The sequence below is a fragment of the Neodiprion virginianus genome, chromosome 4, assembly GCF_021901495.1.
Source record: "Neodiprion virginianus isolate iyNeoVirg1 chromosome 4, iyNeoVirg1.1, whole genome shotgun sequence".
In the NCBI taxonomy this organism is placed as follows: Eukaryota; Metazoa; Arthropoda; class Insecta; order Hymenoptera; family Diprionidae; genus Neodiprion; species Neodiprion virginianus.
The window spans coordinates 4838920-4862806 of NC_060880.1; the positions used below are offsets into that span (position 1 = coordinate 4838920).

Sequence of the window (23887 nt, forward strand, 5' to 3'; positions counted from 1 at the left end):
AATCGAAGTCTGTTTTATCGATTCAGTTAGTCATTTGGCGATTTGGCGTTCTGATGTTGTCTATCCTGATTCCACTCTCTCAAGCTCTCAACACAGAGAGAAACCTCTCAACATAGGGTTAGTCGATATTTACGGTGTTGATAAATAAATAAAGATGGGCAAGGTTCCCAAAGCAGCGAAGAGCTTGAAGGAAAATGAAAAAGAGTCAAAAGTAAAAAAGTTGTTGAATAAACCCGGGGCGTTGCCCGGAGTAAATAAAGGGACCGGTAAACTTAACCTCAAAGAAGCACGTGTTCCTCTAACGCAAATGCTGAAGAGTAACTTACACGCAGATAAGATTGTAAATTTTTTAAAAGATTCTAAAAGCGTGTCGAAAAAAAATAAAAAAACTCCTTCAAGCATGGTTAAAACTGATGATGATATCAAGCCGAAGGTCGATCTCAAAGCAGAACAAGTTTCCGTAATGAAAACCTTAAAGCGTAAATCTGCCACTCTAAACGTCGTTAAACCGCCTCAACCGAAGAAAAAAAACGTTTCTTCTGACGTTCCAATTAAAAAACAACTGGCAAAGGTAATTTAATCAACTACTATGTTCGATCCTTCATAAATTCGACGCATTCAAATTATAGAAATATTTCTTGACGAGAAGTACTTGCCAAATTTCAGAAGACAGAGAAAGTATCGAAGAATGACAAAAGGCAGAAAGTGCCAGAACAAGGAGCCTCAGATGTTGACAAAGAGGTCTCAGTGAAGGTTCAAAAACAGCTACCAGAAGAGGCGAAGAAGGGTATAAACATCGACAATAATCAAATATCCAAAGGTATCGATGCTATTTTGAAACTCTCCAAGCTGCAGGCAGGGGATACGAAAAAGCTATTTGATGGAGAGCATCAGCCAATATTGCTTCAGGTGGCGTGCATCAAGGTACCAAAAATACCAAAAAGGCAACTCAGAATTTTACTGCCGCATACACTTGTAACAGATACCGACGACGTAGTATTGTTTGTTGGGGACATGAAGAAGGGCCGCAGGCAAAACCTGGAGCCAACAATAGACCACTATCAAGATCTGCTCAGGAAACATGGTTGCAAACAGATTAAGGATGTGATACCGTTGACTCAGGTTAAGACCGAATTTGACCAGTATGAACTGAAGAGAAAACTTTTGTCCAGCTACGACTACTTTTTAACAGATGGTAAGATAGCTGGACATCTGTCGCATCATTTAGGCAAGCTGTTTATGGCTAAACGAAAACTCCCAACATCTATCAGAATGAATGCCAAGAATTTAAATCGTGAAATTGATATTGCGCTTAAGAAAACCAGCATGCATCTACATTCTTATGGAGACACTCACGTAGTACAAGTCGCGCATACCGGAATGAAGAAACAGGAAATATTTGCAAATGTTCTAAGCGTTTGCAAAAGTCTGGCCGATAATTACCCAGGTGGATGGCTCAACATCAGAAGCCTCATTCTAAAGACATCCACCAGCTTACCAGTACCAATTTACATTACACTGAGTAAGTTTAGATGGTTGTTTCATCGATCTTTTCATTATAAAAATTAGTCTTACCACATGTCAACACTTTCGATGTACAGTTCGTTACTTGAGCTAGTTTTTGTTTTATTACAGAGAGCAAGAACAAGGTCAAGGTACCAGTCGTTGTACCAAAACGACCCAAGGCTTATCAAACTCTGGTTGGCGAGTTGAGCACATCAGCTCGCGATGCCAAGGTTGTAGTTTACCCTGATGGTACAGTGAAGGTAGAGAAAGACGAGAATAAGATCACCAAAGTACGTGTTTATTCATACAATCGATCTTTTTGTCTCAAGTTTTTGCCTATTATTTCTCTTTGTTTTTGATGCAGCAATTGCTTCTGAAAATGATCAAATTCTGACCAGAAATGTTGGTTTTTTTTTTATTGAGAATAACACAGTGGCTTTCATTCTTAATGATTAAATATTGGATCCAATTCATGATAGCCATGATTCAAGACTTTATATGAAATACTTTATCCTTTACACATTACTTCAAAATGATCTTAAAGCTGATATTAATAGCTGCATTTTTTTCTTCTCTTTACAGAAAGTTGACAAATTAGCCGCAAAAAAATCCAAGCTGGTATGTAACACGAGTATATAATATATATAATATAAAGTATATTCATACTTTAAATTATTTTCAGTAATGTAAGCATTCTTTTATGTCATTTCCTTACTTGATAGATTTTATAGTAATTTATGTACCTATGTTTTACAGCCTGCCAATAAAGAAACAGCAAAAATATCCAAGCGGAACAAACAAGTGAGTAATATGCAATTTACAATAACTTCTGCAAACGACTTCTAACTGTTTCTTACCATGTGTCAATGATTATAAATTGGATCCAATTCATGAATGCTATGATTCCAAATCGAAACTGAGATTTGAATGGATCATCCTCATTGCAGATCAATAATTGATTTGGGCTTGTATAAAATACGGATTTTTTTTACAGGAAACTACTGTTACCGGAAAAGTGGAAAAGAAACTGGAAACAACGGTAAGTTTTTAGCAAACTACAAAATTTTCATTGCCACACAACCATTGGAGATAATTCAATTTTACACATACTGCTATGATTAAATAATGGATCCAATTCATGACTGCTATGATTCGAAACTACGTATGAGATCTTTGAATGAAATCTAGAGAAATATTTCTATATTATACTGCAATGTAAATAGATATTTCATTTTTTACAGGAAATTCATGAGCCATTCAATATAAAAGCAGAGGTAATATTATATCACTTTTAAGTGTTAAATCAAAACCATTACCATAACTTGATTGCATATTACATTTTAGGACTCTGATGATAATACAAAAACGGCGATTAATGCGAAGTCGTTCACCGATTCTGAGGACGAAATTGAAGATGCTGAACAAGCATATCTCAGTCAGTGGCAGCAGGAAACCATATCTACGACTACCGAAGACAAAGAACCTAAAAAGAGATCTAAAATTGTTAAAAAAAAGAAGAAAACGAAGGCGTGATTTTTTTATCCCGAAGATTAATCAAGTATCCATTATTAATAAATGATAATTATACATGTGGCTTATTGGGTTTCGCACGAAATATTCATTTCCTCTACCAATCATTACACAACAACGGATTATCTATGTAATTGTTTTTTCTTTAAGTTGTCAAGTAATTTCATCGTAAGAAAATCGGATTTCACGGTCTTGCGTATTTAATATGCGTTAAGTAATTCGTGAATAAGTATTTTAAGGTCTAGTGTTATTCTATGCAATGAACGTCATAAGTATGGTACCAAACTAGCATGTTCTTTTGATTCTGCGCCGGGAGTTACACGTCAGGGATAATCTACATCAGAAAATTAGCTTTTTGTGAATAACAGCAGAATTGTTTTTATTTTTAATCATGATCCTCTGGCAAGTGTTATGAACCTGAAAACAGTTTAATACGAATTCTCCATTGACGTTTCAGGTAATCGGTCGAAGATAAAAATAAATTCCTACGCAGAGTTTATGCAGGTATAGGTTAGGAAATTATGATGATGGCGGCCATATTGAAAACGAGTTTGACCGGTGGGAGAGTTTGTAGAAAGATACTTTACTCTGTCACAGACCGACGTAGCGCAACATCTCAAGCTCGTAGCAAAACTAAAATGGTAAGAATGTATTTATAATCCAAACTGTGCAATATTACTGGTCACGAAACCGCTGGATCGAGTTCTTTTGAAACGTATTTAAATCGGTAAAACATACAAGTCAATTCATTCATTGTTGTTTTTAGTTTGAATACTACACTTTTCGATGTTACAACAATATGCTGCGATTATAATATAGAACTAATTTCAATATTTGTTGCGTAAATATAAATTGAAGATAATACAATTATGCTCATTGTTGATTTTTCTTGAGTGTCGCGTCATTTTTCACGAATAGACTGTATTAAATTTGTGAAAGGCTTTACGGGTACGGACGTATTCCATCGCAACAAGTGGTGTGTACACACTATAGCGTAATCAATATTTCACAATTCGAAAAAGAAATCAATGAAAGGCAGTGATCTAGAAACCTTGAGATTCATGTAGTGGTTTGTAGGCTACTTTTTATTGTGGTATCATGAATTGAATGAGCATAAATAAAATGTGCAATAAGTGCGCATATAATTATATATTTACGACAGTCACAGGAGCGATTAGGGATTTCCGTTTCACTTTACTGCTTTAGCAATACTTATAGTGGTCGCGGATACTGCGGTCGTCTTTGAAAAGATTTATTTTCGTGTACAATTAAGTTTCCGTTATATGTATCGTTATCTTACTTTTTTCACACACTTTTAAACTCTTAATAAAATTGATAATACGATGAATTACAACTTTAAGCATTATATGGAATATACAGTATAATACATGTGAGATAACCAAAGGGTAATTAATGTTTACACAAAAATTAATAAACAAACCAATATCAGTGCTTTGATAAAATTGTTTGTCAATTATCATTCAATTTTGCATGGTTACGCATGAAAAATTACGTGTTGCATTTATCAGACTCACAATATGTATTCGAATATTTATCGGATTTCAGGGCAAACTCACATCTCAGGAGCGAGAAAAAGACTTGAGCCCATTACTGAGCAATGGATGGACCGTACAAGATTCGCGAGATGCCATCTATAAAGAATTTCTATTCAAAAACTTTAATCAGGTCTCAAAAATGAATAAGAATTAATATTGATAATTCGAGCTTCAAAGTTTTTCTTGTGCAACCAAAGTAATTCGTTCTTATATTATTTCTATAATTTATTTATTACAGGCATTTGGCTTCATGTCAAGGGTAGCACTGCAAGCTGAGAAAATGGATCATCACCCCGAATGGTTTAACGTTTATAACAAAGTGCAGATAACTTTGTCTTCCCATGATGTAAACGGATTGTCTCAAAGGGATGTTAAGCTAGCTACGTTTATCGATACCGTTGCTAAAACATCCAACGAATGATCGTGAAAAGAGGAAAAAAAATTCGAATAAATCAATCATTCGATTATAAAACTTAAGGCACGGAAAAGCGACCTTGATTTATTCATTACAGCACCTTTGTCAGTTAGTTGGTGGAGCTTATTCTTTCAAATATACGTAATATATTTCATGCATGTTTGAGATACTAACCATCTAATCGAATGTAAAAAACGATGAAATAAAACAATTTTCAATTTTTGTTCCTAACTTAAGTGTCAGTCTCTTACAGTAGTCATACCACAAGGAGCAATACGTTGCTTTCCAATGCCCGGTTCAATCATACGCGCTTTGCTGAAACGGGTCAATGTTGTAAAAAAACTGAAGAATATAAGACTTGTTCCTTCCGCGGACGGGTCAGACACATTTTAGTCCCGTTCTGCGTAGACTATACTTGTCTGTGAACCATATGGAAGTTGTGTTAAAAATATACAATGCTGCAATGTTTGCGTCAAGTGTTAGCAAAATTGAAAGTGAACAATGCGGAATAGATATTTTTATACTCAACGGTCATATTTTGTTTAATTTTTAATAACAGTAAAATTAGTAATGAGGGTGAAAACTAATTAAAGAGATTTCCAAGCTTTGAACGGTGCGCTAAATAATATCGAACGCGATTGGTTGAAAATCCAAGATGGCCATCGTACGGTCCGGATACGCGGACGCGCAATTGGTTCTTAGAGATAGCTACGCACATTAGCTGCGCAGGAATATAATTCAGATGTTCTGGTCGATATGTGGTTCTTCCAATATTCGCTAGCGTCGCGAGCATCGAGCGTGGTTTCCCATCTGTTGGTCTAATCATTTAGCGGCATGGAAACCACGACCGATCGACGGCACGCTGTCAGTGGTGAACAGGGATAAATAGATTATATTCCGATTTCGACGGTTCCGCTCGCGCAAGTGTGTGTGAACGAATGCAGCCTGGGCACGGGCAACGAATCGACGAAGTTGAACCCGTTAGCCCTCCTCCCTATAAACAGTATACGCAACATTGACGACACGATGGGTCTGACGCGGTGCATCAACGGTACCAGTGTTAATTGTAATTTGAGAAACTTGTGAAACAGCGAGTGTCGAGTGTACGTGACAGTAGAGAGAACATGATCAAGCTGTGGACAACTAGTGCAGCATAGCCGTGCGTAACATAAAACTTTGACGAGTTTATGAGCAGAGACCAGAAGGTGGGTTGGACCGCCAAAGCTAACTGTACATTGCTTCGCAAATTTATGCTTGTGACCTGTCCGTGTGCATGCGTCAGTGTAATTTTACACCTTTTTAAATACCTTATTATTATTTCAGTTTGGGCTGTTTCTCGTACCGAGTAACATTCAATAACGATTTCAGACTATTTCTGTGTTTGCATTTTCAAACCGACCTCCTTTTCTTTCTCATTTGCGCTGGTTTTACGCTGTAGTTATACCGTTGCTCGTTAATATTACAAGACCCCTTTTTTCCTCTAACGTATATACAACACGACCGTCGTAAGCTGTCGTAAAAACATGCAAGAAGCATATGCATTCGTATCCGCTTCGGTTTTCTTACATCACGTAGCTTTAAAACGTCGCGTATCCGTATAACCACCCTATACACTGCTCTACATTTCACTTCAAAGAATACACGCATTTGATTGAATGGACCGAAGATTTACCAAGACGTTATTTGATACTGCTGCAAAACCCCTAAAAAGTATGTATGACATTAAATCGTTCACTTCAGATTCCATGCGTACATCATGACTCATTCTAGTAGTTCTTAAATTTTACATCATTTTCGCTCAATTGGTTTATCTTACTTTTTATTATCACAAATTTTATTCAAACGGTTAATGTGTGGCAAATAGTTCAATTTTAGTATCGACCACTTTTTCCTTATTAATTACTTGGTATTATCTTTGGAATTATTCATTAATAACTTTCGTTGCATATTAGGCAAAACAGTTGCGCATATTTGTGTACACGTTTTGCGCTAAGGGAGGAATCAGCAGGCAGCACATTTTGATAGGATTTACCAACGGTAATTTAATTTATTATTTTACAGTGGATTGGACACAAGTTATAATGGAGGGACCTGAGGTGACGTTTTTATTCCAGTTCGGGTTGACTCGCAATACCGTAACTGTTGAGGCTGGCACTCTCACATTAAAAACTCTAAAAGACTTGGCCTGTGATTTTATCAATGATAAGTGTCCCGATCATGGTTTGAGCCGTCTAAATGAAAGGCTGCTCTTGTTTAAACACGATTATAATTCAACAAATATTCTTCAACTTATTACAAATGCTACCGAAGTTGTCGACGAAACATTGGTTGAAATAGTATTGACTGGTAAGTCAAGTTGCGATGAAGTTTAGTCTTTTGGTTTTCATCCTTGTCTCGCAACTGGTAAAACTTATTTAATATTTCACATTTCAGCACAAGTACCGAGTGAGGATGTACTTATACGACCACATACCCTGGTGGTTCATTCGTATAAGGTTCCAACCTTTTGTGATTTTTGTGGTGAAATGTTATTTGGTCTAGTTCGTCAAGGACTTAAATGCGAAGGTAGATTTCAGCCAGTCGCATTTTAATTGGAAACTCTCATTAATCACTAATAATTTTTCAAAATGCAACGGTACCTACAATGTTGCTTTTGATTTCTTTTAGGATGTGGAATGAATTATCATAAACGATGCGTCGTCGTGATTCCCAACAATTGTTCCAACGACAGTAATCAGAGGAGACGCAGCTCTACGTTCTTGAATGTTCCCAGGTCTCCGAGCCAAGGTTCGACAAGCAGTTTGGCCAGTGGCAGCGATGATACTGCTAATCTCAGCACGAGCACTGCGTCCCACTCGAGCCAAAATAACAGCACGCTTGTAAGTATCCCCGGTTTTTATTATCATGAAGTTAAAATCCGCTTTGTTTTTTCCAGTTTTTTAGTTTGAAGTAATTTCGTTTTCGTTCATTATGTTAAGAAAAGTATTCATTTTACTGTAACACGTAAACTATTGAGTAAGCGAACTCAAATGTTGAACCCTTCAACTGCAAGATAATATTTAGGATATGATGTTATGCTTTTGCGCTTCGAGAGGAAGCAGTCAATCCAGAACTCGCGATGATTATCTATAATTGGTTAGTTCCTGCACAGATAAACGTGGTATCGGCGTGTGGTTCCTTTTTAATATCGTATATGCTTCAAACATAGTTAAGGATAATATGTTTTGGATCAACTTTTAGGGTATAATAATAATGTTTTAACTATTATTTCAATAATACAACTACGCTGTCAATTATTATTTGATTGATTGCAAAATAAACAAAAGTAGGTAGATTTTAACAATTAGTGTTTGCCTGTTCATAATTGAATATAGAAAATGAAATTGACGTTCTGTTTTCTTCCATCTTGCAGACTATTCCCAACATATTAGTTCCCAAACCATCACGATCACCATTGCTGGGGGGGCGTCCACCCTGGATAGATCGTGAAATTGGAAATCGTATTAAAATTCCACATACTTTTGTAGTGCACACTTATACTCGGCCCACAGTTTGCGGATTATGCAAAAAACTATTGGGTGGATTATTCAAACAAGGCTTACAGTGTAAAGATTGTCAGTATAATACCCACAAAAAATGCATCGACAAAATTCCTAAAGACTGTACTGGCGAGATTCCAAGAGATAGTACAGGTGATGATCATTTTTGTCCTATCAATTAACTGGTATATTACATACTTTTACAATGATTTTAATATGAAAATTTTCAAAAATTCTCTACAAATTAAGCAAGAGTTTTTACTAAAGTATACAGTAAATAATATAGCCTCTTTATTCAGGTGCAGAATATCGAGATGGTGGCGAAACCGAAGGGCGATATGGTGGTCGTAACGAAGAAGGAGATGCTGACAGTGCTACCGAATCTCCATTGCCCCCATCGCATCCTTCGTGTGTGGCTGATGACAGAAACCACAATGGGGGATTAAATTCTGTAAGTTATTAGAAAGATCGGCTTAAAAACCAAAATCATAACAACACTTTTATCAATATTTTTCCACAGGATCTCATTCCAAGTCACGATGAAGTCTCGTCTGACGAATTCCCGAAGACCAGACCCTCGAGGTAAGATTTTTAACAAAGCTAGAGTAATCTATTTCCCAAAGTCAAGTCTCTATGTAATATTCTCATCTAAAGATGGTTCTCTTTGATTTCTCTACCCCCACTTTCCTTTTCTTGTTTCTACATTATTAAAGTTTGCAGTTCATCGCCAAGCAACAACATTCCGCTGATGCGAATAGTTCAAAGTGTTAAACATACAAAACGACGTGGTTCTAAAGTTCTGAAAGAAGGCTGGATGGTGCATTTTACTAGTCGTGATCCGACGGTCAGTGAAAGAATATGATGCTATTTAACAATACTACATAGTTTGGTATGTAATTCCGAGATAAACGTTGATAATATATCCCTAATTTCAGAGGAAAAGACATTATTGGAGACTGGATACGAAAGCTATTACACTCTTTCAAAGCGACAGCGGACACAAATATTACAAGGAGATACCATTGGCGGAAATTTTGTATATTGATACTGCCAGAACGCCACATTCCAGTAAGTTTCATCACAAAATATTAAACTGACATTCGCTATTCTATTAACTAAATATAGGTATTTATGGGAAATTTCTAAAACCTTTAGCAGATTCTATGCATTGTTTTGAATTGAGAACTGCGAACGTGGATTATTATGTCGGTGAAGATCCACTTCACAGCGGTGCCACTGGACAGATGCCTCCACAAGAAAGTGGCGTCGGAGCGCACTTAGCCAAATCATGGGAGACGAGTATTCGGCAAGCTTTAATGCCTGTCACATCTGCATCAACACGTAAATAAACAGTTTTTCATACTGCTCAGTTGATCCGAGTTGTAATAAATGCAACAGCAAACGTTTTTACATGTAAAATGTAATTTTTAATCATTTGTAGCGCAAGAGCAACAGTCCATGGAACCTGACGAGCGCGTAGTCGATATGTCGCAATTGTATCAAATTTGTCCAGACGAAGTATTGGGATCTGGTCAATTTGGGATAGTGTACGGTGGTACATACCGCAAAACGGGTCGCGCCGTAGCAATTAAAGTAATTGACAAACTTCGCTTTCCGACAAAGCAGGAGGCACAGCTCAAAAACGAAGTTGCAATTTTACAAAATCTTTCGCACAGCGGTGTCGTTAATTTGGAACGAATGTTTGAAACCCCAGAACGAATATTCGTCGTGATGGAGAAGTTGAAAGGAGACATGCTCGAGATGATTTTGAATTCGGAAAGGGGACGTCTCAGTGAAAGGATCACAAAGTTTCTTATAACACAAATATTAGTTGCGCTGAAACATTTACACAGTAAAAATATTGTCCACTGTGATCTGAAACCAGAAAACGTATTGCTCAGCAGTAACAGTGATTTTACTCAAGTAAAGCTTTGCGATTTTGGATTTGCAAGGATTATTGGAGAGAAGAGTTTCAGAAGAAGCGTTGTTGGTACTCCCGCTTACTTGGCTCCTGAAGTATTGAGAAATAAGGGATACAACAGATCACTGGATATGTGGAGTGTTGGCGTTATTATCTATGTTTCACTTAGTGGTACGTTCCCATTCAATGAAGAGGAAGATATCAACGAACAAATTAAAAATGCAGCTTTCATGTATCCGCCAAAACCATGGAAAGAAATATCTTCTGATGGTAAGTTTTGGTAATAGTTGAAAACACAATACAATTTCATCGGAATAATGTAAACTGAATTTTGGGTTATGAAAATTCGAATGCACATCAAGTTTGGCCAAACTAATTGAACAAACGACGTAAAAATTATTTTTACACAGATATATTTGCATGTTTCCGATTGATATAACATTTGCAGCAGCTGGTTTGTTACTACTTTATTATAACTAGTTATTTCTAATACCTCAATGTTATTGCTTACAGCTATAGATTTAATTAATAATCTACTGCAAGTCAAACATCAAAAGCGATATACCGTTGACAAGAGTTTACAACATGTATGGTTACAGGTGGGTAAATTTTATTGAAAGTAGAGCTCAGAAGTTCAATGAGTGACAACAATTTTTTTAATCGAACTACGTTGTTTGCGATTTTAGGATTATCAAACATGGTGCGATCTCAGAGAACTTGAGCAACAAGTTGGTTGTCGTTACTTAACTCACGAAAGTGACGACGCTCGTTGGATGTCCTACGCTAATCAACGGGCATGACAAAACTTCTCTCCGACCATAACCATTGAACCACCAACATCTATGCTGCATAAGGGGTGGGCGCGAAGTGCCCGTGCTACCATCAGGCGTTTCATTCGCACCTGACAAATCAGAAACGTTTGAAACCCATTTCATTTTACGTATTTCCATCAAGTGATATTGAAAGCAATTTATTCCTGAAATAGTATTCAATGTTTTGCGAAACATTTTTAGCAAATCGTCGATATAATAAAACTGCAAGCCCGTGATTTCAGCCCTGGACTGTTAGTATTACCTATGTTACAATAATACAAAATAACCGCGAATCTTGGTGTATTTTAGCATAATAACACAGTGAGCAGAGCACTCGCGTTTTGGGTGACATTTTTTCCCAAAAGTTTACTTCTAGATTTTGGACTGCAATAGCAAAGCAGAGACATTAATATTTATGCGAATTTATCACTGCATTGTGCCATCCTGGGCTTCTAGATATGTTCAATTTTTTAATTTACTGAAATTGCTGTATCGAATGAAAAACGATTTTTAAAAATCCCCGAGATATGCGTCCGTGAAAAGCTTGCAGCTCAATTTGCATGATAAATATTGACCAAACTCCTCATAATTACCGAATGTTTAACTTTGATACCATTGAATTTAGCATTGTCAGATACTAACTTTCCGAAATTAGATGAGATTTTTACCACTAGTTAGTTTTAAAAACAAATGGACGGATTAACGGAAATATAACGATAGTTCGATAGTTGAATCATGTTTAAGATGAATTGCTACAATTTATGATATAGAGAAAAGATTCGAACATTTATTGTAAATTGTTAACTGAGGAATTTACCTCAGATTCTCAAGCTATTTTTACATTAAATTTTTTATTTTTCTTCATCTTTTGTTTACACAATAAGATTTGCGGTTGTAGATTCATTCGATTTTCCAAAATATTTTTTCAGAAACTGAGCCTTACACATAATAAGTTTCAATTTTCAGGAACCGAATCTTTATAAACACCGAAACAAAGATTATTCAATTTGAGCTGAGAAGAAAAAATTGTTTAAAAAAAAAAAAATAATGCATGTAAATTGATTCTCGTTTCACGATTATTTAAAATTTTATTAGCTAGCAAAAAAATGATACATTATTGTTATTATTATTATTATTATTATATATATATATTTTTTTTTTTTATGAATTGAAAAGAGGTATTCTAAGAATAGATCATATGCTTTGAAGTACAGTTTAAAAATAAGTGGTAACAATGACAAATGCTGGAATTTCGCATTGAACCATGTTTACCCTGAGCGAGAATCTTTGATTTCCGATACGATGATTATTATTATCATTAATTCTATGAATCTCTATGTTGTGACCTGGTTGTGGGATCTGGTTAATTTTAATTTTTATTATATTTTATTATACAAATTGGACGCAATATTATAACATTATACTATGTACCGTTCTATTTTATATACATCATACTTAATTAAATGCTCAGTATACTGAGCTATTCAGGAGTCGGTGATGTATTCTATATATAGGATTAACTTCAGGGAGACCCTACCGTACTTGACTTTTGGATAGTTCCTTAATATCACTCGTTTTTTTTTACGGTGATAGATAACATTAGCATATTATTTTAACCCGAGAGCCATTATAGTTGAATAATACGTGAGCTTAGCTTGATCGTTTCAAATTTAGCTCAAAACGTTGAAAAAAAGTCGAAAGTACCCGTGGGATGTTTTGTTATTGCTCGAATAATGAGCATATCGAGAATGAAAATGTTGAGGAGTTTTATACCTACGGTTTATTGGTTGTAGAAATCGTAATATAACAAAACGCACAGTAAATCATTCCGAACAAATTTTTTTCAATCTTTTTAACTAATTACGTGCTTAGTATACCTGATTTTATATTTTTTTTTATATCAAATCGATTATATAACTTGAGAATTATTGTTCTTTCGTTGAAAAAAAAAAAAATAAAACATTACCGGTATTCTAAATATTTATATTTGTTCTATTTTGCCTGGAAGTAAAAGATCTACAGTGAATAAATTGATTATAATAACGTATTGTAGCTTTCAGGTGTACAGTTTACGCGTTGATTAAGTTTTTAAAAATTTTACGTTTGTATTACATTTTTTAGTACATTGATTGTACCATCTTGATATTATTTAAATGAATTTAATTCAGCATAAAAGTATATCTTATTATGATTATTATTACGTTTTTCGTTTAATTTAACCGCTGCATGCGTCTGTACAATATATCTAATTTATTTATGAAATTCTTTTGTCCCCTCGGAACATCTAAATGATGTAAAATATACTTGATTTTAAATCTTCCCACTATCACAATCATTCAAGTTGGCGGATGTCTTGAACAACAAATGTTACAGTTGTGCGAAATAAGAATAAGGCCTACTCAAGATGTAGAATATACATTTTACAGATTAATTAATTCGTACATAGAAAATATGCACGTTAATCGAAATAAAAGTTCGAAGCAATTTCTTAATAAATTGCACAAAATTGTTATTAGTCTTACCGTCCACACACAAACGGATAAACAGTTGACAATTTTTAAAATCAAAATTGTTATCAGCAAAAGGCAACAATATTTATATAAAATTATAAATTTCTTGCTTAAGCTTGATTATAAATGAAAAAAGAATTTCACGTTACTTTGCCTAAATTATTAAGGTACGTAATGATACTTGCTTAAGGCCCAAGTTTAAAGCCGTTATATCTGGCGTCTATTCGAATTAGTGAATTTGTTCGAAAATACATTGATCAAATAAAATTGTAGAGTATTGATCAGACGTTCAAATTTCTATGTTGAAAATTGCATCTCATTACTTGACATGTCTTCTTATTCAAATTAGTATTAGGTAAATTGTCTTCTGCGATCATGTTTGAAACTGCAAAGCCTTGCTGTAAATTATATATAATCTGTTGTTGCTCTGCAAATTAACACACACATATATTTATATATATATATATAAATATGTATAAATGATCTAAACATAGGTAATAAAATGTATTATTACATTATGATTATATGAATATTTCTAATACAGTTGAGAATAATATGATATCTTGTTGGTAAATTGTAACATTGTTAACTTTGCATTTTTAAAAGCAAGGTAGACTATACATTTTGTGTGATTTCTTATACCGATTATCACTCATACCGCCGAATCGATACACCAATCTACGTCTATTGTCAATAAGTATTACTTGCTACCATACGTGGACATAATTTTTATCACACGCCGAACTAGTATTGCCACCTGGTCTTAGAAGAACTTCCTGTCTGTTATGGCAATTAAATTGTATCGTTAGTCTTCCAAAGTCATCACTTACTACATATTTACGAATACATCACACTTTTGAAATCGATAACTTCTTATCAAGCAAGACTAATTACTAGATGCCAATATTTTGTGAAATATCATTTTTCCATAGAAGTTATACAGTCTAATTCACTACACTGACTTTATAATCTCGCTGTATTAAGCTTTCTACTTATGTCACGTTTATCTTCCCTAAGAAGTTGGTTCTGAATAAATGAATAATAAAATATAACTAAATTATTGTAGTTACTCAAGAATTAACTGTTAAAACTTGGGTGAAGCAAACAGAAGGGCCTAATAATAATTGATCACTGAAAGCAGATCATATAATCATAAATTGTAGAGCTGATCTGTTTTCAGAGGTAATCACATTTGTATCGTTAATATATCTAACGTAATAGAAGCTTGCGAGGTAATAATCCATTATGCTAACAGATAATGCGCATTGCTTAATATTTACAGTATTACCGAAAGGTTGTTCAAATTTAAAGTGAAAAAAATTTATTAAAAAAACAAACAAAAGATATAATAATAAAAGCTAAAAATAAAGAAAACCTTAAAAATATACATGTATATTAATAAGCGAATAATAAATAAAAATAAAGAAATATGTAATCATTTATGCAATTATGTAAGGGCACAAAATATAAATAAAAAGTTTTTTACTCTCAACTTCTAATTGATTCATTGATTTGGCTTTCGGATATTGTCAAACATTCTTTGGAAATGTTTTAAGTCCTTGATGTGCAGTCGAATATTTTAAACTCTGTTACACTATAACAATAACAATATGAAAATACTGTCATTGCTTTAGTTCTAACAGCAGGAAGTCAAAGATGCCCTGCTTGAAATAATTACTTTTGTTCCTCCGTTATGCATCCATGACTCTTCAGAGATTTAGTTCAACATAGAATTTGCAGCAAATATCATGTCATTTCTTTATCGTAGCTTGAATTCGAGTGGAGTACGAATTTATCAATATTAAATCGTTATTTAATTTGTGAAAAATTATCACCAGTGAACGCTTCTTTGGTAAAAATAAAAACACAATAATTTTGACTCGTTTCTGTAAAATATTATAATAACCAGAGTGAGAAACATTTTCAGATAAGTATAAACTTTCAGTATGACGATTAAGAATACAATGGTATTAAAATGTCACCTAGTTTTCTTGATTGTGAACAAATTATTTGCTACCGGAGAGTGGGTAGAGCTGCCGCAGTTCTCCGACGAAACAAAGGTTTACAAATTAGCGGGAAATCGGCATGATACATTGTATAATAAAGTATCTAGCAATGATTATAAAACTGTGTCAGACAACAATTTTGCAATTGCAAATGCATTAAATGATTTTGGAAATACGGATGGGAACATTGCTAAAGTAATTATTTCACATGACTCCAAAGATCCTGAACACCATTCAGAATTAATCGCAACAAATCCTTCAAACTTCTCCAACCAGTCTTCATTGCACATCTACAATAATGATGATCGCAATGACGACTCAGTGGATACATTCACACAAAACGTAGACATAATCTCTAGTGTTAAAGATGTTGTACACAGCAATGTGGTGACGTCTACTCCAATGGAACACTTGACTGTGGAATCACCAACCGAAATACTCGATGATCCAACAACAGCGATACCAATATTACAATTCCCAACTACTGGAAAGCCTTATTCTGATAAAATGTCATGCAACAATCAGACATTAGAAGATTATTTGCCAATGGAAATGCTGAGGAAGGTTCATCAAACTCTAAAATCTCAACCGTCAACTATGAAGGGAAAGATTCGATTCTTGAAACAGTTTGAGAAGGATTTGAGAGCGGAAATTGGTGAGTAAACGATCTTCTATTGCGTTTCTTTTTTTTTATTATAAAAAATCATTATCATTGCTCTGTTTATCCGTTTATCCGTTTATTATCATAAACTCCGTACTTAATTGAATTATTTTTCTCATGCTGCTCAGAGGCACGACTTGTCGCTGCTTTAGCTCCACCTAGGCGAACCAGAGGTGCTCATGACTATTGGGATAATGACGAAGAAATTGGTTTTCCCTCTGTGGAAGGAGCTTTAATAGCAATATCATTTTTAACTTTTGCTGTTTACCTAGTACAGCTAGTTATGGTATTTTATATAGCGTACTTTATTATTTTACTATAATAAAATAGTATTAGCAGCATTTTGTCCAATTCCCTAATTTATGTCATTTCAATATCTCAATCAAGTTTTTAACTCTCCACAGCTGTTATTCCGCAATACCAACAATACGGCGAACGGTGCTACCATTTTCTTTGGAAGAAATCGACGATCGACAGTGGACTCGCTAACTAATAAAACAGATGAGATTCTTTATTATTTAGACACATTTGATACAGAATAGTGATTACAGATAGTCATAATTCATTAGGTGTATAATTCAAGATAATTAAACTCGATGCAATTCAGGCAAGCTGTTAGCGAATATCGATATTTTATGAGTTCTTCGCAGATATAATCTTGAAACATTTTTATACTAGTTTTTTAGCGTTGTGTAAGCATGTTGTCAAAACGGAATTTAAACATACCGCAATACAATGATTTTTATGCAATTATGTTCCGACTGGTTCTTTTATTTTTTCATGATTAGTAAGATCTTACATTCCTTTCCTTACAAATAATTAACAAGGTTATATTTACATATCTATGTCTATCACGTTTTTGTACATAATTAATACAAAATTAGGTGCATTCTTCCTTTTGAGCGATGTTCTCAACAGTTTGAATTTTGTACCGATTGTTGGGCATTATTGTGAGCGTCGGCGATATCGAAACTCGATACCATTCAAACTCCCGAAACGCGGCATAAACAAGCCGAGCGGAAAGTGCGGTGTTGGAGGTACTTGAAAGTTCATTTTTGGTGGGAGCCTTGAAGGTTGATATTTACGATATCTGAAAGTAGATAAGTAGAAATAAAGTGAAAGTTGCGGTGTCTTGAAGGAGCCCAAGTTCGATTCTCTGTTCAATAGGAATTACAAGAGATGGATGTCACATCGATTGAGACTGCAAAATCTTTGCATCCTAAAACGTACGATGGTCACATTCAGTATGGGACTGCTGGTTTTAGAACGAGGTAATTCAATCGTCAACGTTTATCACTACAATTTCATTTATATGCATAAAATTCGATAAATCCACCGGTACTGCAACATTCACCTGACAGTCTCAGGCATAACCTACAACTACCGAATTTCCGTCCCATATTTACTTCTCCTATTCTTCACAGATCAGAAATATTGGATCATGTCATGTTCAGAATGGGACTGTTGGCCGTATTGAGATCGAAAAGCAAACGAGGTAACGTCAGAATTCTGATATTGTTGAATAAAGCGAGCCGGGCTTAAACCCTAATCTGATCAGATCTTTGACCTCTCAATTTCAGCCGCGATTGGTCTCATGATAACGGCCAGCCACAATGAGGAGCCTGACAACGGAGTGAAACTTGTAGATCCAGCAGGTGAAATGTTAGAGGCGTCATGGGAGAAACTAGCAACTGAGTTGGCTAACGTCGAAGATGCTAAACTTGTATCAACCTTGCAAAACATTGTCAGTACTCAAAACATTGATATCAATGCTCCTGCAAATGTCGTAGTTGGTAGAGACACTAGACAGAGTAGCCCTCGATTGGCGACTGCTGCGGTCGATGGAATAAAAGCACTGCAAGGCATGGTGAATGACTTTGCCGTTATAACTACTCCACAATTGCATTATCTTGTAGTTTGTCTCAATACCAACGAGAGCTATGGAATCGCAACGCTGCATGGCTACTACCAGAAACTTAGCAATGCTTTCAAAGAGATACGAGGAAGTTCGCCAAGTTATAAAAATTACACTCCAAACCTTGTTTTGGATGGCGCAAACGGTGTTGGCGCCATTGCAGTGAGGGAATTTCAGAAGTACTTAGGTGATTCTATTCAAATTGAACTTTACAACGATGGAAGTGGAAAGCTGAATTATATGGTGAGAAAAAATTTTTTTTGTAGATGCTTACTCATTTTAATATCACTAGCTTTATCTCTGATAGATTTTCGATCTCTAAACTAGGTTTCAGGAGTTGGAGAGTTATTAAAATCATTGAATTGTTTATTTGCCAACAGTGCGGAGCTGATTTTGTTAAAGTACAACAAACCCAGCCAATGAATGTACCACAACAACAAAATGTGAGGTGTGCTAGTATCGATGGCGATGCAGATAGAGTTGTGTATTACTACACTGATGGGCAAAACAAATTCCATTTGTTGGATGGTGATAGAATAGCCACGCTAATAGCGAGTTATTTTAAAGAATTGCTTCAAGAATCTGGACTTGATTTACAACTTGGCTTAGTGCAAACTGCATATGCTAATGGAGGCTCAACGGATTATATATCCAAAGTTTTGGTTGGTCCAATTTGTTTAAAATACCGAAAATCCGAATAACCTTTCACGAAATTTATGACAAACATCTAGAGGAAGATGCATGGTGAATGGAATAGAGTATATATATATATATACACATCACCACCATATATATATATTGATTACAGAAAATCCCTGTGGCTTGCGTCCCAACAGGTGTCAAGCATTTGCATCATAAAGCTCTTGATTTTGATATTGGAGTTTACTTCGAGGCGAATGGTCACGGAACTGTCACTTTTAAGGAGAGTGCGTTGGGAACGATTCGCAGTGCTATTGCAAATTTGAGGTAAAATCACAAATCCAAAGGTTCCAGGTTGTAAATCCGTCCATCATAATATCTGTTCTACAACTTATAATGAACCGTTTTTCGTATTAAAGATTGTCAGAAACTGCAAGAAGTGCTGCTTCCAAACTACTTAACGCTATTGAAGTGATAAATCAAACTGTGGGTGATGCGCTCAGTGATGTGCTTATTGTAGAAACCATTCTACATTCGAAGGGATGGAGTTTGGCAGACTGGGAAAAAAGCTACACAGATCTTCCAAACAAGCAGTTAAAAGTAAAAGTTCGCGATCGAAACGTTATCAGTACAGTAGACGCTGAACGAAAATGTGTAACTCCTGCTGGTCTACAGGAGAGAATTGATACATTAGTTGCAACATATCCCAGGGGTCGTTCTTTTGTAAGGTATGAAAGTTAAGATGCGCAATTGGAATCAAGTAATAGGCTATACTAGTAATTTAGAAGTTTGTTTAACAAAGTTTTTCCATTTCCAGGCCATCTGGCACAGAGGACCTTGTCAGAGTTTACGCAGAAGGTCAGAGTGTTTCTGAGGTACAAAAATTGGCTGCTGAGGTTTCACTAGCTGTCTATGAATTAGCTGGAGGTATTGGTCCTATACCAATTGTTCCAAATTAAAAGAAATCTTGAAGTATTCTATCCTGATAACAAAGATACCTATGTGAGTTAATATATTTTTGTTACAAAGAATAAAGACTTGTTGAGTGATGTGTGAACAAATATTACCTATACCTAGTGATACGGTGATGGTATTGATTCAAAATAAAGTAACAATTACATATGTTATTCAATAAATAATTCTTACAGTTGGTATATTACTTATTTAATACTTTCATGCAGATTTTGTTTAATCCAAAGTAGGTACATTTGACTAAATTTGAGGTTGACGCTTGAACGTCAATTAGAATCGTAAGTATGCGGAAGAGTTTTTTTCGTATGTAAATTCGCAGATTTGCTCTGCTGTATCATTGAGCGTTGGCGACGACAAATCCGGATTCGTCCCAAACGTTATAGGCAGTTAGTCATTCACAGTCGCTATGCGGTGCTCGTTTCGTACGGTGGAAACTTGCTTGAGAGCCTGATTAGTGGTGCACAGTTCGATAATTCGTTACTTACGAATTTTTTTTCGAACTACAACCTCTGAAGACTTCAAATCTGATACCTTTACGAGGTTTCGGTGGTCCTATAGGATTGCGTTATACAGCTTTCGTGGATAAGGGAATTACCGGCAAGCCTACTTACCCACCGAGTAATGGTCACGCAACTTTGCCGATAGGTATCGGATCTCTCTTAACTTTCTTTATGCTTCCGCTTCCGCGATGCGTGGTGGACCAGGACCAGGAGCCACCTAGGAGCAGTCTGCTCTTCAACCTTGTAGTCCGTCATAATTTTCGGTGATCATACAGTGTAGTTATTATGCAACATAATATTAAATTAGCAATGACACTGTTGAAGTATTAAACAAGCATGTGATAATTTGTCTGAATTACTGTGAGTATCGTCAGACGTATTGTGTATCTTGCTTAGTCAATCATGAATTACAATTCTAAGGTTAGTTGCGTAGGAAATCATCATTTATATAATTCGATCTTATGACATATTTTTTTTTTTGCAAACTGTTGGATGTTACAGAATCATGACACGATCCTGGTAATATACCGGCGTTAATAACTTATCATGTTATTTATTTTATACACCGCAAGACGATGTCGAAGTCTGAAATGTCTACCGTCTTCAAAGGTACTCGGTACAATGGTGAGTGATTTATTATCGATTCTTGGGTACAATTTCAATATTCGTTAGTCTTCAACAAATTAGACTTCCATATTTTAGACAGGTGAAATCTATTAGTTTATTCAAGTTTTTGTTATTGGCAGTATTCCGCCGGCGTTGCAAAGCCAACGCCATCCGCAGAACACACACCTGCAGAACGAGAAGGGCCATGTTTAACTGTGGGAAAACGTCATCGATGTCACACAATTCTAACGAGTATTTCTGTGGCTCCAAATGCATCTGCCCCCAATTCAATGGCTGATATGTTACCAAAATTTCAACAAGTTGTTACCAGCAGTTCTGTAAAACCAAAGACAAAACCCGTGCAAGAACCAGAATGGAGGCATATGGAAGTGGACACTTCCAAATTCCCTACGCATTGTTTAATGCTTTCCAAAATTAGATTAACATGTGAGTAAACCATAGATGATTAGAGAGTGAACATATGTTTATTTATTAGTCTATTGGATTTACTCACACCAATAAAAATATTTTCCTTTCCAGCTCTAGTAGTAATTACAACCATGGGTGGATACGCACTGGCTCCGGCCGCTTTTGACATTCAGACTTTTTTGTTATGTTCAATAGGAACTGGGCTTGTATCAGCAACGGCGAATTCTATAAATCAATTTTTAGAAATCCCGTTCGATGCTCAGATGTCGCGAACAAAAAACAGAGTATTAGTTCGTGGCCATCTCACGTGAGTATATATATCAATAATGATTGACATGGCAAAAAATGCATGTTTTTTTTTCTCATTCATAATATATAGTCATCATTATGCGTATAATAAATATGATTGGTTGAAAGTCTAATCTTTTCTTAATCAGTTTTCCAGTAATAATGTCATGAAGATTTTTATTTTTATATTGAAGGCTGTACAATTTCGTTTAATTCTCACCGTTACATACTGAATTTTAATAATTACGATTAGTTACAAAAATTGAACACTGATTATTGTAAACTTAATTAGGGACTTAATGTCAATAGGCCAGCCTATGCAATTGCATTTGCGACGGTGTCAGGTGTTGCTGGACTTTCGATGCTGTACTTAGGGGTCAATGGATTGACAGCAGCCCTAGGTGCTACAAATCTTATACTCTACACTCTAATTTACACACCGATGAAACGTGTCAGTATTCTCAATACTTGGGTTGGATCCATTGGTAAATGTGAATTTTGTGTACTGACAGATTACTTTAGAAATGTGTCAAATTGTCATTTTCAGATCTAACTGATTGCACAGTTTTCTTAATTAGAATATTTAGTTATACCTATAAAAACCAGTCACCATATCTCAAGAGTCTTGAATAATGTCGTCTGTTGGAAGCTTTGCTATGTTCTTGACAAGTGATCGTAATTTTCTCAGTCGAAACACTAGTAAAGGTGAATGTTTCATAGTTGGTGCAATCCCGCCACTGATGGGATGGGCTGGATGTGCTGGAAACATTACAGCTCCTGGTGCTTGGATTATGTCCGGCATGCTATATGCCTGGCAATTCCCACACTTTAATGCACTATCTTGGAACTTGCGGCCTGATTATTCTCGTGCTGGATATAGAATGATGGCTGTAACCAACCCTGGTTTGTGTCGCAGAGTTGCATTGAGATACACGGCCGCGATCATGGGTCTGTCATATTTAGCACCTGCTTTAGATGTCACGAGTTGGTGGTTTGCAGTGGAATCGACACCGTTGAATGCATATTTTCTATATTTAGGTAACCATAGGAAATATAAATGTCTTCATTTTGTTCGATTCTAAGCTTGATGCATGCACAATAGATGACAATGAAGTATAGCCAGCCGACATGAATGATTTATAAAACCGTTGTGCTTCTGACGAAACAACTTAAATTAAATTATCTTCCGTTTGGTTTATGATTGAAATATGAATCTTTGAATGCATTCTAAGCTATTACTGCGAAAATAGCTTGCATGTAACATTGTAATTTTTTTTCATTCCAGCTTGGCAATTCTATAAAGAGTCCGACAGTGCGAGTTCGCGTAAACTATTTCGATTTTCGTTGATACATTTGCCCGCTTTAATGTTACTCATGCTCTTCAACAAAAAGTCTTTGAGAAATACAACAGATACGACGAATTCTGTTTCAACAAATGGTGAAAAAGATCCTCAAAGTTATTTCGCTGTGCTGGGAAAACCAACTACGTTGAAAGCATCTACAGTATAGACGAACTGTCAGGTAGAGAATATTGTAATTTTGTAAAGCACAGTACAAACAATTACAATGTGCAATAAACGTATGACCACAATCTCGTTCACGATATTGTTATACAATGCGTCATGTAAATATATATCACAATTCATTACATTATTTGAACTTTTTTAACCCAATCACTTGTGGAATTGTTGAATTGATTTGAAGGATTCACAGAAGAGGTAGAACTGAAATATAAATTCCGAACTCAGATAGGGAGACAAATTTTCAATCTAATCTCCTCGTGCGTGTCGTTCACGTCCAGAACAACGAACAAAAGTTGATTAATTAAGGGCATTAGGGTTTAAAAATAATTTTCTATTATAGAACAGAGGCTAGAACTCAAAAAACATTTTATTCATAGGTCAAAACAAAGTGACACGTTGAATGAATTCCGTATTTAAAAAGAAGTCGCAAATGAGGATTTCGGTTACGAAATATCTCAAGTTGTCACGATCTATCGTTCCAACGCTAGATTGGAAGCAAAAGTGAAGTAGGGTAGTGTTTAATACCGCTGGAACAACTCCGCTAAGAGCAGCAGGATGC

At 35.4% G+C, this 23887-nt stretch overlaps 6 protein-coding genes across 11 annotated transcripts; all 6 read left to right on the forward strand.

Annotated features, from left to right (window-relative positions):
* Positions 1-126: 126 nt before the first annotated feature.
* LOC124303702 (ribosomal L1 domain-containing protein 1) lies at positions 127-3099 on the forward strand. The gene is made up of 8 exons (XM_046761243.1): positions 127-571; positions 667-1522; positions 1636-1796; positions 2089-2124; positions 2263-2307; positions 2501-2545; positions 2748-2780; positions 2851-3099. Exons 1-8 carry the CDS (start codon positions 155-157, stop codon positions 3037-3039), a joined length of 1782 nt encoding a protein of 593 aa, XP_046617199.1. The 5' UTR covers positions 127-154; the 3' UTR covers positions 3040-3099.
* A 256-nt stretch (positions 3100-3355) lies between these two features.
* LOC124303720 (pterin-4-alpha-carbinolamine dehydratase) lies at positions 3356-5238 on the forward strand. The gene is made up of 3 exons (XM_046761297.1): positions 3356-3677; positions 4603-4722; positions 4831-5238. The coding sequence occupies exons 1-3, from the start codon at positions 3558-3560 to the stop codon at positions 5011-5013; spliced, it is 423 nt and encodes a 140-aa protein (XP_046617253.1). The 5' UTR covers positions 3356-3557; the 3' UTR covers positions 5014-5238.
* Positions 5239-5824: 586 nt separating this feature from the next.
* Positions 5825-14242, forward strand: LOC124303699 (serine/threonine-protein kinase D3). Of its 2 annotated transcripts, none has more exons than XM_046761236.1 (14): positions 5825-6212; positions 6331-6717; positions 7069-7353; positions 7441-7572; positions 7675-7886; positions 8420-8699; positions 8846-8997; positions 9067-9128; positions 9267-9390; positions 9482-9614; positions 9702-9887; positions 9988-10737; positions 10981-11066; positions 11154-14242. In XM_046761236.1, exons 2-14 carry the CDS (start codon positions 6663-6665, stop codon positions 11265-11267), a joined length of 2571 nt encoding a protein of 856 aa, XP_046617192.1. In that variant the 5' UTR covers positions 5825-6212; positions 6331-6662; the 3' UTR covers positions 11268-14242. The 2 variants fall into 2 exon arrangements, with proteins under 2 accessions (XP_046617192.1, XP_046617193.1); XM_046761237.1 differs by having other exon boundaries at positions 9705-9887.
* A 10-nt stretch (positions 14243-14252) lies between these two features.
* Positions 14253-17195, forward strand: LOC124303711 (uncharacterized). Its single transcript, XM_046761269.1, has 3 exons — positions 14253-16450; positions 16585-16742; positions 16861-17195. Exons 1-3 carry the CDS (start codon positions 15736-15738, stop codon positions 16996-16998), a joined length of 1011 nt encoding a protein of 336 aa, XP_046617225.1. The 5' UTR covers positions 14253-15735; the 3' UTR covers positions 16999-17195.
* Positions 17196-17469: 274 nt separating this feature from the next.
* On the forward strand, positions 17470-20147 carry LOC124303704 (phosphoacetylglucosamine mutase). Its single transcript, XM_046761246.1, has 8 exons — positions 17470-17529; positions 17624-17727; positions 17881-17951; positions 18037-18614; positions 18752-19033; positions 19180-19337; positions 19430-19738; positions 19828-20147. The coding sequence occupies exons 2-8, from the start codon at positions 17636-17638 to the stop codon at positions 19967-19969; spliced, it is 1632 nt and encodes a 543-aa protein (XP_046617202.1). The 5' UTR covers positions 17470-17529; positions 17624-17635; the 3' UTR covers positions 19970-20147.
* Positions 20148-20654: 507 nt separating this feature from the next.
* On the forward strand, positions 20655-23455 carry LOC124303707 (protoheme IX farnesyltransferase, mitochondrial). Of its 5 annotated transcripts, none has more exons than XM_046761260.1 (7): positions 20655-20745; positions 20984-21106; positions 21229-21535; positions 21629-21824; positions 22115-22290; positions 22526-22843; positions 23091-23455. In XM_046761260.1, exons 2-7 carry the CDS (start codon positions 21029-21031, stop codon positions 23312-23314), a joined length of 1299 nt encoding a protein of 432 aa, XP_046617216.1. In that variant the 5' UTR covers positions 20655-20745; positions 20984-21028; the 3' UTR covers positions 23315-23455. The 5 variants fall into 5 exon arrangements, with proteins under 5 accessions (XP_046617216.1, XP_046617214.1, XP_046617217.1 ...); XM_046761258.1 differs by having other exon boundaries at positions 20674-20902; XM_046761261.1 differs by having other exon boundaries at positions 20674-20902; positions 21055-21106.
* Positions 23456-23887: the final 432 nt, after the last annotated feature.

What these genes read in the sequence shown, in the direction of transcription:
- LOC124303702 (XM_046761243.1), top strand. Translation starts at nt 155, where the DNA reads ATGGGCAAGGTTCCCAAAGCAGCGAAGAGCTTGAAGGAAAATGAAAAA. An exon ending in ACGAGAATAAGATCACCAAA is followed by an intron (nt 1,797 to 2,088) that starts GTACGTGTTTAT and finishes TTCTCTTTACAG; the next exon opens with AAAGTTGACAAATTAGCCGC. An exon ending in CATTCAATATAAAAGCAGAG is followed by an intron (nt 2,781 to 2,850) that starts GTAATATTATAT and finishes ATTACATTTTAG; the next exon opens with GACTCTGATGATAATACAAA.
- LOC124303711 (XM_046761269.1), top strand. Translation starts at nt 15,736, where the DNA reads ATGACGATTAAGAATACAATGGTATTAAAATGTCACCTAGTTTTCTTG. An exon ending in GGATTTGAGAGCGGAAATTG is followed by an intron (nt 16,451 to 16,584) that starts GTGAGTAAACGA and finishes CATGCTGCTCAG; the next exon opens with AGGCACGACTTGTCGCTGCT. An exon ending in ACCTAGTACAGCTAGTTATG is followed by an intron (nt 16,743 to 16,860) that starts GTATTTTATATA and finishes AACTCTCCACAG; the next exon opens with CTGTTATTCCGCAATACCAA.
- LOC124303699 (XM_046761236.1), top strand. Translation starts at nt 6,663, where the DNA reads ATGGACCGAAGATTTACCAAGACGTTATTTGATACTGCTGCAAAACCC. An exon ending in TGCTGCAAAACCCCTAAAAA is followed by an intron (nt 6,718 to 7,068) that starts GTATGTATGACA and finishes ATTATTTTACAG; the next exon opens with TGGATTGGACACAAGTTATA. An exon ending in ACAATGGGGGATTAAATTCT is followed by an intron (nt 8,998 to 9,066) that starts GTAAGTTATTAG and finishes ATTTTTCCACAG; the next exon opens with GATCTCATTCCAAGTCACGA.
- LOC124303720 (XM_046761297.1), top strand. Translation starts at nt 3,558, where the DNA reads ATGATGATGGCGGCCATATTGAAAACGAGTTTGACCGGTGGGAGAGTT. An exon ending in CTCGTAGCAAAACTAAAATG is followed by an intron (nt 3,678 to 4,602) that starts GTAAGAATGTAT and finishes ATCGGATTTCAG; the next exon opens with GGCAAACTCACATCTCAGGA. An exon ending in TATTCAAAAACTTTAATCAG is followed by an intron (nt 4,723 to 4,830) that starts GTCTCAAAAATG and finishes TATTTATTACAG; the next exon opens with GCATTTGGCTTCATGTCAAG.
- LOC124303704 (XM_046761246.1), top strand. Translation starts at nt 17,636, where the DNA reads ATGGATGTCACATCGATTGAGACTGCAAAATCTTTGCATCCTAAAACG. An exon ending in GAGATCGAAAAGCAAACGAG is followed by an intron (nt 17,952 to 18,036) that starts GTAACGTCAGAA and finishes TCTCAATTTCAG; the next exon opens with CCGCGATTGGTCTCATGATA. An exon ending in GTGGAAAGCTGAATTATATG is followed by an intron (nt 18,615 to 18,751) that starts GTGAGAAAAAAT and finishes ATTTGCCAACAG; the next exon opens with TGCGGAGCTGATTTTGTTAA.
- LOC124303707 (XM_046761260.1), top strand. Translation starts at nt 21,029, where the DNA reads ATGTTATTTATTTTATACACCGCAAGACGATGTCGAAGTCTGAAATGT. An exon ending in TTAGTTCGTGGCCATCTCAC is followed by an intron (nt 21,825 to 22,114) that starts GTGAGTATATAT and finishes TAATGTCAATAG; the next exon opens with GCCAGCCTATGCAATTGCAT. An exon ending in TGCATATTTTCTATATTTAG is followed by an intron (nt 22,844 to 23,090) that starts GTAACCATAGGA and finishes TTTTCATTCCAG; the next exon opens with CTTGGCAATTCTATAAAGAG.